This window comes from Leucoraja erinacea, chromosome 9 (genome assembly GCF_028641065.1).
Source record: "Leucoraja erinacea ecotype New England chromosome 9, Leri_hhj_1, whole genome shotgun sequence".
In the NCBI taxonomy this organism is placed as follows: domain Eukaryota; kingdom Metazoa; phylum Chordata; class Chondrichthyes; order Rajiformes; family Rajidae; genus Leucoraja; species Leucoraja erinaceus.
In genome coordinates this window covers 50,040,414-50,056,387 of record NC_073385.1, presented here as the reverse complement: position 1 = coordinate 50,056,387, position 15,974 = coordinate 50,040,414, and the positions used below count along the sequence as shown (strand labels likewise).

At 39.8% G+C, this 15,974-nt stretch overlaps 1 protein-coding gene across 2 annotated transcripts in view; it reads left to right on the top strand.

Moving 5' to 3' along the window:
• The window catches only part of fntb (farnesyltransferase, CAAX box, beta), a 58,826-nt gene extending 47,418 nt beyond the window's left edge, over positions 1 to 11,408 (top strand). For both annotated transcript variants that reach the window (XM_055640778.1, XM_055640779.1), the window contains exons 9-12: positions 4,087 to 4,219; positions 7,307 to 7,418; positions 8,334 to 8,448; positions 10,932 to 11,408. In XM_055640778.1, coding sequence (XP_055496753.1) covers positions 4,087 to 4,219; positions 7,307 to 7,418; positions 8,334 to 8,448; positions 10,932 to 11,036 — 465 coding nt within the window. In that variant the 3' untranslated portion in view covers positions 11,037 to 11,408. The remainder of the gene's footprint in view (positions 1 to 4,086; positions 4,220 to 7,306; positions 7,419 to 8,333; positions 8,449 to 10,931) is intronic.
• The last annotated feature ends 4,566 nt before the right edge of the window (positions 11,409 to 15,974 follow it).

Genomic DNA, 15,974 nt, shown 5'->3' with positions numbered 1-15,974 from the left:
TTGCTGTAGGAGCGATGGTGGAAAGAATGCAGAGATTTACGAGGTTGTTGCCAGGACTACAGAGCCTGAGCTATAGGGAGAGGTTAGGCAGACTAGGATTTTTTTTTTTTCTTGGAGTGGAGGAAGCTGAGGATGATCTTATTGAGATATATAAAATCATGATTGGAATAGATATGGTGAATGCATAGTCTTTTTCCAGGGACGGGAACCATGAACTGAAGGGCATAGCAATTAAAGAGCAAATTATGAGGGAAAAGATTTAAGATAGTTTTTAAAGATTTAATTATTGAAATAGATCCCTTTTCACTCAGAGGGAAGGACCTGCCTGGGCAAGTGGTTAAGGCAAGTGCAATAACAACATTTAAAAGATTTTGGATAAGTACATGGATAGGAAAGGTACATGGGTCAGGCGCTAATTGGACTAACTTTGATGGGGTATCCTGGCTAGCATGGATACATTGGGCCAAAGAGCCTTTGATGCCCTTTAGGGCCTGTCCAACTTATGCAATTTTTTTCGGAGACTTGCCGGCACCCGTGATGGTCGCATCAGGTCGCCGAAAATTTTCAATACAGGGTATGTTGAAAATCCAGCGCCGACCACAAAAAGCTACGACTCCTTGGGTGACTACTCACGACCATACAGGCGCGAGTACTTGCTCATACAGAATTTTCTCTCACCTCTCACGTGCTCCTTACCCTAGCATTTGGTAGGCAACAGGTCACATGGGCCTGTTAGTAATCCTAGCAGAACTGATTTGGCTCAGCCATGATCTTACTGAGCAGCATAGCAGGTATGAAGGGACATGTGGTTGTCTGCTATTTCATAAATCTATTTGTCTGTACCCTGACATTGAATTTTAACTAGATTCCAACGTCGTTGTATACACCAAAGCCATGTCATCTCCGCACCTTGCTACCATACACCATTGCCAGCAGTCATACAGCTCGTTTACAGCTGATATTTCTTTGAATATCTGCTTGATATTTATTGCTGAAAATAACAGTTGATCACACTCCCAAAGGATTCTTCCTCCCAGTGGTAACTCCCTTACTGTTATGAGCTTTATCGTTTGGAAAGAAAGCACAGAATGAGTTTGATTAACTGGAGGCACTTCCTACATCGGTATACGTAAGTTCTGAAGTTCCCTTGTGTTAGAGGAATTACAGGCTACATCCCTTCATTCTAATTAAAAGCAAGAATTGAACCCCAAGGAGTTTAGTTTTAAACATAATTAACATTAACTCAGTCTAATGTAGCACGTACACTTTTACCTTCTCAGAATGAGCAAACTCAAGACCAAGTTGTTCTATGAAGAACCACTATGCTATTAACAATAGAACTATCAGCACATGGACACTAAATGCACAATCCAGGAAGCGTTGCAAATTAAATTAGAACATAGAACAGTTTAGTTTATTATTATTTTCACGTTTACCAAGGTACAGTGAAAAGCTTCTTTGTTGAATGCTATCCAGTCAGTGAAAAAAACTGTACATGATTACATGCAAGCTGTCCTCAGTCCTCAGTGTGCAGATACAGGATAAAGCATGTAATATTTAGTACAAGCTTAAGTCCGATTACAGATAGTCTGAGGATCTACATTGAGGTAGATGATGGGTCAGGGCCACTCTTTAGTTGCTGATAGGATGATAACAGCTGGGAAGAAACTGTCCCTGAATCTGGAGGTATGTGTTTTCACATTTCCGTAGCTCTTGCCTGATGGGAGAAGAGCGTGACTGGGGTGAGACTCGTCCTTGATTATGCTACTGGCTTTGCAAAAGCAGCGTGAAGTGTATAACACAGGAATAGGGCCCTCAGCCCACAATGTCTGTGTCGAACATGATGTCAGTAGAAACTAATCTCATCCACTTGCACGTGATCTGATTCCATTCATTCCCTGCACATCCAAGGGCCCATCAAAAGTCACTTAAATGCCACTTCCTTATCTGGCTCCACCACCACTCCCGGCAACGGGTTCCAGGTGCTCACCACCCTTGGCGTACAAAAAAATACCTACCCCCACACATCTCCTTTAAGCTTAACCTTTACTTTCTGATATTTCAACCCGAGGGACAAAAGTTCTGACTTTTAATTCTCATAATTTTATACACTTCAATCCTTCATTCCCTTTAATCTCCAGCACTCAAGAGAAACCAATACAAGTGTGTCTAACCTTGCCCCAAATACTGCCCCAAATCCAGGCATCATTCTGGTAAACCTCCTCTGCATTCCATCCCTGTTTTTATGTTCTAGTCATCTCAAAATAAATGCCAGCATTGCCTTTGCCTCTCTTGCTACCAACTCGACTTGCAAATTAATGGTAAGGAAGGCAAATGCACTGCTAGCATTTATTTTGAGGGGACTTGAATAGAAAAACAGAGATGTAATGAGACAAGACTTTGGCATTAGAATATTTAAAGTAGTGACATATTAAAAATTTGCCCAAATCTGTACGCTGGCATCAGAGATTGCCACCCAGTCCCTGCAATAGGTTCAGACTGAAAACAACAGAGTTTTTTTTAAATCATAAAAATTACACCAAATATTGGTAGTTATGATAAATGAATTTAATCCACGAAATAGAATTTTTTTTTAAACTGCAGCTGCTGGAAAACTGAAAAGTAGAAAACGCTGGAAAGACTCTGCAGATCAGGCAGCACCAGTGGAATGAAAAATAGTGAAGAGAGTCTCAGACCTGAAGTGTTATTCAGCAGGTCTGCAATCATCCCATTTTTTTTCTATACATTCCTCTACCATGGTCTGCAGTGCTGAATTCCAACCTGTTTCTCCTTTTGAAGGGTCTCAGACCTGAAACATTAACTGCTTCCCCTTCCACAGATGCTAGCCAGTTCAGGTACTGCAATGTAAGCTTAAAAACGGAGTCAAGACAGTACATTGCCATAGGCACAAGCACTGTGAGGCACAGATACAATGAAAATCTTGCTTGCAGCAGCATCACAGCACCTATATTCAATAGAGATATAGCACCACCTAGCTTTTATGTCTAAATTGCAACCTTCAAAGTTCAAGTTTATTCATGAAATTCGGATTGGCCTGAAAATTTACTGGCAAAAGGTTTGGTCTGTTAACTTTGCAAGCTCTTGATTCCCAAGCCCAAGTTCTTAGTTAAGTGAGTTTCCTTGTTAAACACAATGATCCAAGTCGAATATCCTTTGGGCTAATTTAAATCCTCTCTTCTGTATCCAAATTGTCTTTTTTTTTTTTGACAGGCCTTTATGTAGTTTGAATAATTCCATGATTTATGCACTAGCTGTTAGAAATCCAAATATAGTGGAACTATTACATTCTATTTCTCTATTTCACTTACTTCTGCAAACCTTTCATTTAAGCTTGCTTAAGATATGATTGTTGCTTCTGAAATTCATTTTGAAATCCTTTCCAATAATTTTGCAATATAGATCTTTTCTCATTGTAACTTTTGCTGTTCTTCTACCATAATTGAGATAATTGGTCTCCTGTTCCCTTGTTATGTCCTTTTAAATGGAGGAACAATTTTAGTTGTTCACAATCTACTGCTTCGTTTTTTTTTGTGAAGTATGTAACAGTGTCTCTGGGAACTTTTTCCAACTTCAATGAGGACAAATGCAAGTTGTTAAAATACCAGTGAAGTTGCATTCACAATGTATATAGAAGGCAGGGGGGAAGAAAGAAAACCAAACTGATATTTAAATGCCAAAAAAAGGTGTATTTTTGATTTGATGAGTAATGTGTATCTGTATAATATTCTGGTGTTATACACACATTAGAGGAGATAATCTCTGCAATCATGTTAATTTGTAAAAGAGAGGAAAGGGGCCATTAGGCTAATTGTAAAATGTTAACCGTGTATGGTGAAAACTAATGTTGCCATGTAGTTACAATGAAGATGCATGATTACATTGATTTTAATAAGGAGTTACAGGTACAGAAGAACAAACGGGCAAATGCTTGGTTTCTTTCATGTGATAATTCAAGGGCTGATAATATTGGGATTCAGTTTTAAAATGTGAATATGAATAAAATAATTATATGTGATGTGAAAGATGCTACTTTGACCTAAGTTGTGTCATTCTATTTCTATACAGCGCTGGGTAACGAATCGGCAAATGCGCTTTGAAGGTGGATTTCAAGGTCGATGCAACAAATTGGTGGACGGTTGTTACTCATTCTGGCAGGCTGGACTCCTGCCACTTCTGCACCGAGCGCTACATGCAGCGGGTGCGTACTGAACCATCAGTTATTAAGCATGTATATTACGTTCTGATAAGTCTGCTTACATTTATTGTCTGAAGAAGGGTTTGACCCGAAACGGCACCCATTCCTTCTCTCCAGAGATGCTGCCTGTCCCGATGAGTTACCCCAGCATTTTGTGTCTACCCTACATTTATTGTAGTTAAGTTTTAAATCAACTAATAGAATTGTGGATAATTATCAGTTTTTACAAATCAAGAAAGATAACATTTATTGTATATATGAAGCAGGCTTCGTGTAAATTATTAGTTCCGTGTTTAATCTTTGGCAATTTAATATGGTATACTGCCATGTAGAAAAAATGTAATCCAGTTACTTGAGTTTAAGCACAGGCTTTGTCCACATAGTTAAATTCAAATTGGGATCAAGGTTTCATGTTGATTGAAAGTAGAATTGTCAAATGAGGAGACCCGTTACTTTTTTTAAATTGACCATTTTTTAGTTTCTACAAGTAGATAGTAAAACTTGCAGTTTTAAGACATTTCCTGGATGGATTTGGGGGAAGAATGTATGTGGAAAGAAAATGAATGGCAATCCATGGATGTAGTGCTGTTGAGGATAATCAAAGGAATGCTTTTAAAGAACTGCATGGGTGTCAGGAAGTAACTGCCTGCAACATTGGTGGACTAAAGATTAATGGATGGATATGGTAATACCACAGAACTTAAAAAATATATAAAATGAACAATTCGAGATACCGGGAAACCAGACCTAAGGATGAATAATTAATGAGGATAAAGGTCATGGTTGAACTTGATTTTGAGGCAGAATGTAGGCATTAATTGTTTGGATTGCCAGAGATTCATGGAAGGTAAATAGAAGTTAAACGGATCAAGAGTCAAGAGAGCTTAATTATTTTATGTATCAGTGATGGAGCAATGAAATTCTTGCTTGCTGTCACTTTATAGGCCCATTTATGCAATAACACCCACATAAATATACAATAATAAACAACAAAATACGTGAATAATCAGTAAAATTTGGTAATCAGACCACAATAGTGCAAAACCTAAGTATGTAATGTACCAAAACAAAGTGTATTGTAAATCATTATTGCTGAGGTGGTTAGTGTTGTGCTGTATAGGGTGATTTCACGAAAGTTCACTGGATCATAGATCCTCACCCACGTGACCGCAAAATTTAACTGGGGTACAAACGTCACTTCCAGTACATGTTATTGATGCTAGAAATGCGGACATTCAAACCTGTTAAAAACCGTGAAAACAGCCCGTTTTTGAGCTGTAAATTACTGTGCCAGTCGGGGTGACCGCGAGGCACAGCTATCTTACTAGAGTCCAGAAGATAAAGAAAAACGAAGGTAAAGACGAGAGAGCGCTGAAGGGAAAATAACAGCGGAAGTTGTTGGCCGTGCAGATATAAAGATCGAATTCCTGGGATGTCAGGACTGTCTTATGAAGAAAGACTGGATAGACTTGGTTTATACTCTCTAGAATTAGGAGATTGAGAGGGGATCTTATAGAAACTTACAAAATTCTTAAGGGGTTGGACAGGCTAGATGCAGGAAGATTGTTCCCGATGTTGGGGAAGTCCAGGACAAGGGGTCACAGCTTAAGGATAAGGGGGAAATCCTTTAAAACCGAGATGAGGAGAACTTTTTTCACACAGAGAGTGGTGAATCTCTGGAACTCTCTGCCACAGAGGGTAGTTGAGGCCAGTTCATTGGCTATATTTAAGAGGGAGTTAGATGTGGCCAAGGGGATCAGAGGGTATGGAGAGAAGGCAGGTACGGGATACTGAGTTGGATGATCAGCCATGATCATATTGAATGGCAGTGCAGGCTCGAAGGGCCGAATGGCCTACTCCTGCACCTAATTTCTATGTTTCTATGAAAATATCGTGAATTATCGCGTTTGCTCACTGCATTTCATCAAAACATCAATAATGCCTTAGTTTTGATGAAATGCAGTGAGCAAACGCGATAATTCCCGATATTTTCGATCTTTATATCTGCACGGCCAACAACTTCCGCTGTTATTTTGATGAAAACAGAGCCAGAGGGGCCAGAAGCTTTCCGAGGATTTGCCATCTTCTGACATCGGCCTTTGTGACTGAGATTACAGTTACAGTACAGTCAATTGCAGATTAAGCCTTGTTCCCATTATTTCCCCACAAGGCGGCACTTAGTTTGGTTTAGAGATACAGCGCAGAAACAGGTTCTTTGGCCCACCAAGTCCACGTTGACCACCGATACCCATACACTAAGGATAATTTATAATTTTCACCAAAGCCAATTGACCTAGAAGCCTGTACGTCTTTGGAGTGTGGGAGGAAACCAGAGCACCCTGGGAAAATCCACATGGTCATGGGGAGAACGTACAAACTGTACAGACAGCACCCATAGTCAGGATCGAACTTGGGTCTCTGGTGCTGTAAAGCAGCAACTCTACCGCTGCACCACTGTGCTGCCCTGATGGTGCCTTATGGGAAGTAATGGCATGCAATCTGTGTCACAGCTGTCGAACGTCCATTTGATCCTCCAGTTCAGACTGAAATTGTCTTTGCTTCCTCAATGGCCTTCTCAAGGTCATGCCTGGATTACTTTTATGCCTCTATATTACCAGTCTCAAGATCTGATCCTCTGTAAATTGCAAATCTCATGCTTCTCATTCAAGGTTTCACATTATGGAACAATAAGATGGTGTTAGTCGGAGCATACTCCTCAACACATTTTGTTTCGAATTCAGTAGCAACTGGGTCATATTCGACCGTACTATTGTCGAGTGCTTTATCATCACATAATCTAGTGACGTGAGGCAGTCACAAACTCACTCATGTTCCTCCCCACACTGGCTTCGTGCAATCCTTCCCATTAAACCTGCGCTCTTCAGTTAGGCAACATATGTGGAAAGAAATGGAAAAGTGAACGGAAATCGGAAAAGGGCTTGGACCCAAAACATCATCTGTTCATTTCCCTCCACGGAAGATGCCAGACTGACTGATTTCCTCCAGCACTTAGTTTTTTGTAACAAATTGCTTCCTCTCTGTTCCTCCAACTCTTTGCGCTAATTCTATTCTGCTGTAATGTTTTTGTAGGAAAGGATACTCTCAGTATGACACACTGGATGTTTCATCAAGAAGCACTTCAAGAGTACATCCTACTCTGTTGCCAGAATTCCACGGGAGGATTGTTGGATAAACCTGGCAAGTGAGTGGTCATTTCATACATGAAAATTCAACAGTATGGGGGCTGCAGTTCATCCTTTCTGGTTTCTGACTGTAGAAAGAAAATAATAACATGGGGAATGCGCTCAAAAGGAGTAATACTAATAGAGGCAGAAAATGTGACCCGTGAGTGGAGTCAACAATGTATAAGATACTTAAACGTATTTGCAGAAACTTGAAAATGATGAAGGAAGAGCTGTTTAGACGTTTGTGCTATTCAGTGCTGTGTTAGTGTTGTGTATTTTTGAACTTGGGTCTTTTATTTTCTGGAAAAAAGAAAGACATAAGCTTGAGTTTATTATTATCACATATGGACTGTACGAAGCAATAGACAATAGACAATAGGTGCAGGAGCAGGCCATTCGGCCCTTCGAGCCAGCACCGCCATTCATTGTGATCATGGCTGAACATCCCTAATCAGTACCCATTCGTGCCTTCTTCCCATATCCCCTGACTCCGCTATCTTTAAGAGGAGTTTAAATGTTTGAATATCGATATTAACTAAGTGGATACTGGTCTAACACACCGTTTTAGATTGACTGTATGTTGTGATGGCTTACATAATAGTTAAATCTTTTATTTCAATGGTGAATTGATGAAACCAGATCACTTCATTTTAGAATATTGCTGCAGTCAGGAAAATTACTTCAATCATTTGTTAGTTTTGGCTCACAAAGTACAGTAACATCTCAAGAACTGTTCATTGATGATTACTACATCAGATCTAGCAATTTGATGTAATGGTCAAATTAAACTCTTTATTTTTAGGTAGTTATTCTTTCCTGTCATAGCAAATCACTGCTGGCAGTTATCTATATTAAATGGCTGGTGAACGTTGCTCATTCTTCTTACATGCATAGCTGTTTTTTCTAAACCCTGTCATTTTTTTCCATATTAGATCAAGGGATTTTTATCACACCTGTTACTGTCTAAGTGGACTATCGGTGGCACAGCACTTCGGTGGTGGAGAACTTCTCCATGAAATTATTGTGGGTGATGAAAGTAACCGACTGGTAAGTAAAAGGAGATATGGGAGAACTAAGCAACTAGCCATGAGAGGATTTTGTGAAATATGTCATAATTTGTGAAAGAGAATGATCAAGCTCAAATCTCCTTTTTATAATTGACATTGTAATTTTTATGTTGTGGACGTGTTTAAATTATGACATTGATGTAAGAATACTTTTATGTAACTGTTGTCAAACCCTAACTAAATTTATTTTGGGTCATTTGTTTCAACTCACACAGTTAACTGTACAGTAAAATTCTTGTATTTGGTGTGAACATTAATATTCATTCCTTTTGAAAAGCTTGAGAGGCACTTGCAGATTAGCAATAGAAATTACATGAATTTGTCCATAGTTTACTGAAATTGGTCTGTAATTTACAGACATTTTTCACATTAAGTTCATATTATTTTCCCTTGTGTCATCTATTATTTAATAGATTTTGTTTTAGATCCCTCATTCTGCCCACACACTGTTCAGACCTCTTGCTTCAGGGTCTTTTTTCTTTGTGGATAGTTTTCATGGGTTGCTTTTGAGTTGTTTCCATCGCCGGTTTTTCATAATATAGAACAAAAAGGAAGGAACTGCAGATGCTGGTTTACAAAAAAAAGGCTGTGCTGGAATAACTCAGCGGTTCAGGCACCACATCTGGAGAACATGGACAGATGATGTTTTGGGTTGGGACCCTTTTTCAGACTCCAAGTGACATTTTGAGCCTGGATCCTGTTTCAGGATGCCCTCCCTACAACCCCACTATTGGGCTAAAGAAGGGTCCCGACACATTACATCACCTATCCATGTTCTCAGAGCTGCCAACTCTCATGCATTGAGCGTGAGACTCACGCATTTTGCCCAATTCTCACGCTCTCTCGCTGATCACAGAATTTCTCATGCTCTCGTGAAAAATTCTGTGATCAACGAGAATTTCAAAACTGATATCAACTGCTTGTGTGCGGGTCTGTTGACAAGACAGCAGCACTCTTGTTCTCTGTTATTCTCACTTGACCGAACCGTCACACACCTCCAAACCATGTCCCCTTGCAAATTTACATTGAAAGACACGGACCGGGCAGTGAATGAGTGTCACCCAGAGCAGCAAGTAAGGCCATGTCCTGCTCCCAGTGGCAGTCGGAATTTAAGGATTTGCGGGAAGCGGCTGACATGAGCGAAGCCGGCAAACGGCAGGAGAGATGTACATGGGCCGCGGAACTGGGGGTGCTACAGCCCCCCCACTTTTTTGGCGAGACATGTTTCAATATCTCCGGCTTTGGACGAGGCACTGCTGTGCTCTGAGCAACCTGGTCGTGAGTGCTGGAAGGAGGGATGGAAACTGATTCAGATGCGATGTTTAAGAGCTTGTTCAAAGAAGGGGCATATTTTAAAGGAGTGACAGATACTTGCAGCGGAATGTGTAAGGAGGTTATTATTTGTCTTTAGTTTTAGCTTGAACCAGGGCATCTGAAGATTCAAAGTTTAATATAGTTATTGTGCTGATACTGATTCCAACCAACCACATAGTGAATATCATCCATTCCGGAGGTTTTATTTTTCTGATGCCATTTATCTTCACTTATATTTCAATCACTTCAATTAAAACGTAATTGGGAATGGGGAGCATTGGAACAAAAATCTGCTCTCGGTACATATATCTCTGAAGATCTTTCCTGGTCCGAGAACACTAACGCAATTATCAAAAAAGCCCATCAGCGCCTCTACTTCCTGAGAAGATTAGGGAGAGTCGGATTGTCAAGGAAGACTCTCTAACTTCTACAGGTGCACAGTCGAGAGCATACTGACCGGTTGCATCGTGGCTTGGTTCGGCAATTTGAGCGCGCTGGAGAGGAAAAGACTACAAAAAGTAGTAAACACTGCCCAGTCCATCATCGGCTCTGACCTTCCTTCCATCAAGGGGATTTATCGCAATCGCTGCCTCAAAAAGGCTGGCAGTATCATCAAAGACCCACACCATCCTGACCACACACTCATCTCCCTGCTACCTTCAGGTAGAAGGTACAGGAGCCTGAAGACTGCAACAACCAGGTTCAGGAATAGCTACTTCCCCACAACCATCAGGCTATTAAACCTGGCTCAGACAAAACTCTGATTATTAATAACCACTTTCTGTTATTTGCACTTTACCAGTTTATTTATTCATGTGTGTATATATTTATATCATGGTATATGGACACATTTATCTGTTTTGTAGTAAATGCCTACTATTTTCTCTGTGCTTAAGCAAAGCAAGAATTTCATTGTCCTATACAGGGACACATGACAATAAACTCACTTGAACTTGATGCTGTCAGACCTACTGAATCACTCCACCACTTTGTCAGCTTTTATATGTTGATATCATTAGCAAGTAATAATTAATCCCCTTCTATGTCGACTCAATATTATGCAGATACAAAATGGATCAATACATTATGAATCAACACTCTATTACAGTATTCATGTTTACACTTTGTAAATTGTCTTCTCTCCAACAGAAACCAACCCACCCTGTGTACAACATTGGTCCTGAAAAAGTAGCACAAGCTGTAATGCACTTCCTCAAGCTCTCAGTTCCACGGATAAAGACTAATTCAAATTAAAATTACGATGCATTCAAAATAATTCAATTTCCAAATATTAGTTGTGCAACCCCAATCCAAAGAATTATGTTTTCAAAGTAAAATTGTTCAACTTGGAGCGCATTCTAATATGAAGCTACTAGCTTTGTGCAACGACAGGGATAAAAGCCATTGGAACTGCACATAGTGTGGCTAACTAGTCCAGTTTACATTCAGCAACTTGCTCCTGAGAACTGAAACGTCAGAGACTGTTATCTGTAAATGTTCCTGTTTACACGACAGCGTCTCTCAAAAAAGTGAATAGTATTAGTGTAAATACGGCACTGTACCTTTTACTGGCTTCAGAAATAATTTATCACTGTTGCAATAAAGTTTTTTTTTCCAAGCTTTCAATTTTTGTTTGAATTGTTACTATATAACATTGTGCTTGCCCTTTTAAAATTGCTCGTGTCAACTGTGGAAAAACAAGTGATATGATGTTGAGCAGTATGTTTTGCTTTTGGATAGCTTTAATTGAGAGAAATCTCCGTTCCATGATGTTTATCATGTATAGAAAGCAAAGCAAACATTTTTTTTCAAAACTTTTTCAATTAGTGTTGTGGGAATGGGCTGGCATGGTTTCATAATTAAAACATTCAAGGGACATGTTTGTGGAACAAAGATGTCATTTTGGTTTGCTGACTACTTGATTGCATTTTCTGGCATTGGTGATATAACTTTGCACACTAAGTCAAGTCATAAAAACATAAAGTCCAAATGCTTCAGAGAAGAGCAATCAAGTTTCCAAGTAGCTGAGTTTACTGGAACTTAAAATTTGTAAATATAACTCAGTCAGTGGGCTATACAAACTATTCAAATTGTGGCTGGAATAATCTCTGTATGCAGTTTGCATGTATTATTGTCCAATGGAAAGAAAATGCATTGTCAGGGCTGTTTTTTTATCATTACACCATTTACCTTTCTTCATAATTCATTGTGAAATCGCATTAATAAGTTCCTAACCTTTCTCTTCACTGCATTTTATTTTCTCTTCAGACAGACGTACTAATGAAAACACTGAAGTCTACCATTTTTTAAATGTGTTTGAACAGTTTGATTGCAGGTATAAATATTAAACTCCCTAATGGCTGTGTGGCCATTCGTTGATTTTAGCCACATAACCATAGTTGTTTTTATATATAAGTAAATGTAAAATCATGTTTGATTAGCATATCTTCAAAATTAAACTTCCTGTAATGTTTTACTTAAGAATTATAACTGAGAATGGAAATTGAAATTTTAAATGGATTTTTAAAAATAAGCATTAAATCAGTAAATGTCATGTGTACCTTCTAAAACCATCTTGTGAACTTATTAGTTTGATCCAAAATAATTATTTTTTTATATCTTGGTTGTTTAAAACTAGCTATTTTTAAACCTAAAAAAAACCTCTAAGTGAGTTTGCAAAAAGATTGCCATGACAACTTAATTATCAAGGATGAACCTGCCGGGTTTTAAAAAAAAAAACATCAACCACAATTCAATATTTGTATGCCATCACCAAAATGTTGTGTAAGAAGGAACTGCAGACGCTGGTTATACACTGAAGATGGACAAAAACTGTAACTCAGCAGGCCAGCCATCTCTGGAGAGAAGGAATGGGTGATGTTTCAGGTTGAGACCCTTCTTCAGACCAAAATGGTGTGTCCTATATGAAATGGAAGTGGGAGAAGACCACTTAACCCCTCATGCCAGTTACACCATTCAGTAAGCTCATTCATCACCATCTCAGGTCAACCCACATCCCTGATACTCACTATCCAACAATCTATAGATCTCTAAATATACTCCATGGCTGAGCTTCCGGTCCAATTGAGTATAGAATTCCAGATTCATCTACTTCTGAGTAAAGAGATTTATTTTCAACTGTTCACCTAAATTATTTGCACATGACCATAAGATATTGGAACAGATGTAGGCCATTTCAGCCCATCAGTATACTCTGCCATTCAATCATGTCTGATTTATTTTTCCTTCTCAACCCGATTTTCCTGCCTTCTCCTTGGAACCTTTGACTCCTTTACTAATCAAGAATCTATCAATCTCTTTAAATATTCCCTTGTCCACTCATTTACTCTGTCAATAGACTCCCCTTGAAGTCCCCCAAAATCCTTGTTGCAACTCATCCTGTCACCCACAGTTCTATTATCAATATATATTGGATATACTGTGCTTGACCCTTCATTCAAATCCTTGTTGGGCAGTCATCCCCAACTTATGACCGCCCAATAAGTACAGCCCACAGATATGAGTGAGCGTTTGGCAGTCTGGTGGGATGGATTCACCAGTCAGTCACTGCAGGTTGCAGGCATCATGTTGTCAGCCACATGGAAACTCGGTTGCCCCCACATTTCCAACTTGTGAACTGTTTGGGTTACGAACCCTGCCGAAATCTGGGAAGGACCTGTGTAGATTGCGAACAGCTGAGATCCCAGCACAGATCTCTGCAGCACCCTGCTAATCGACTACTCGACCCGAAAGCTATCAATTTATTTCTACTGTTTTCAATCCATTAATTCTTAATCCATACTGTAATATTACTTGCATACCCAACAATTTTGTTTAGTAACCTTTTATCATATATTATTGAAGACTACAAAGTCCAAATACATCACATACCCTGGTCTCATTTTATTTATTCAATGTTACAAACTTGGGCTGTAACAGATTTGTCAAACATTATTTCCCTTGCGTAAAATTTATATTGATTTTACTCAATGTTTTATTTTAATTTTCTTAGTGCCCTGTTGCCACCGCCTTAATAATAAATTCCAGCATTTTTTTCCTTTATTGATGCCGCCTGCTATATGCGGGATCAGTAGACAATTTCTGTACAATTTGCTCATCAGTGTGTGTGGGTATGGTAATACTAAGAAAATAATTTTAATATGCATTTGCACTTCACACATCTATATAACAAAAAGTCTCATCTTGATAACTTCCTGTCTGCGCTGTATATTGATTTTAGAAAAAACGCTACCATATATCGCTATGATATTTGGCCATCTTGCGCACAGTCCTGCTGAGGCAGCCCGAGGATTTTTCCGATCGATGGAAAATAAAGTTATGAATGTTTAAAAAATCTTAAGATCAACTTATTGGTCCTCTTGCCTGTCAATCGCCATGATGAAGGTAACGCCCCTTCTGGGGGGGGGGGGGGGGGGGGGGCAGGACTATAAAACCCCGGATGCCTTGACATGAGTCAGTCACTCTGGAAAATCGCGAGGGAGAGGCCGCAACTGTGATTCTGCTGTGAGTCGACTGAACTGTGAGTCTACCCGTTATGTGGTTATGTGGTTAACGCTTTATGTGCTTGCAATAAATAATTTGTTAGCCAGCAATGTGCTTGCAATGAATTATGATTTTTTTAACCTTTAATGTGCTTGCAATAAATGATTTGTTAGCCAGCAATGTGCTTGCAATGAATGAAGATTTGTTAACCCTTAATGTGCTTGAAATAAATGATTTGTTATCCTTAATGAAATGAGTTGTTTGGCCTGCCATGTGCTTGTGTTTTTAATTTGCCTTTGCTTTGCTTGACCTCACCTGAAATGAAAGTAAATGGATTGTATTGTTGGCTGGCCCTGCCTGCCCTGTGCTTTGCCTTTGCTTTGCTTGACCCACCTAAAATGAAAGCAAATGGATTGTATTGTTGGCTGGCCCCACCTGCCCGGTGCTTGACTTGACTTGACCCACAACACCCATGCTAGCGCTCCAGACCCCCCCACCACTGGCCACCAATATTGGAATTGGTGGAGAGGTGGAATATTGCATTGGGGATCTGCCCTCCCGTGTAAACCTGGGACCCAATTGGTCCCACGTAGTCCAGTGTGATAATAAAAATATAATTGCCCATTTCCACCTGTGAGAACTGCAATAGAATCTGGAAGTTTGCAAGATGACGGCCAATGCATCCACAGTTTCCATCACCATTTCTGTCAAATCCTGGGATGTAGTTCATCAGGCCCTGGAGATTTATCAACTTTTTATTCTGTTTTCAGATGTTGGGCATCTTGTACTTAATTTGTCCAACTCTGCTTGTCCATGAGGATGGAGCTGACCGAGCACCTTGACTTCTAGACCTGCGGGTGAAGAGATTCCTACATTGGTGTTGGAAAAGCAATTCCAGGGTTTCGATGCAGCGATGATGAAGAAACCATAATTGATTTCATGCCCAGATGATTTGTGACTTGGCGGGTAACCTGCAGGTGGCAATGTTGCTCTGTGCCGACTGCTATTATGCACCTTGGTGGTCGAAGTTGCAGATTTAGATGTTATCTATGGTATCTTAGAGAAGTAACTGCAATGCATTTTGTTAATGGTACACGATCCAGTCATTGTATCTGGTGATGGAGGGAATAAATGTTTGGGATGACGATACCAATCAAGCAATCTACTTTGCCATTGACGGTGATGAGAGGTGTTGGAACTTTACTCATTGATGTGTCTGGATATTATTCACATACTTTTGATGTGCTGTGTAGATGGCAAAAAGGCTTTTGGATGGCTTCAGCAACTGATTCATTTAGTACCTGTCTCTGATCTGCACTCTGGTCACTGTATTTGGCCATTTGAAGTCTCTAGTAAATGGTGACCCCATTGTCAGCAGAGATCATGCGATTGAATATCAGGTGGATAGGTCCTCTCTTGTGGAAGACCATTGTCTGAAGATCAATGGACATTTATGTGACATGAATATCTATATTACTAAAAGTCTGATCTTGACCGCTTTTGGCCCACTGTGCTGTGATTTCCGATAGAACGCCGCCGCCTATGGCCGTCATTTTTGGCCACCTCGCTCAGAGACCCCCTCTGCCTTCCTGGACCGGAGAATTTTTCCCATCGATGACAAATCAGAGAGATATTAATGTTTTTTAAAAAATCACCATTCTCTCTGCTGCCCCTGCTGGAGGGAGGAGG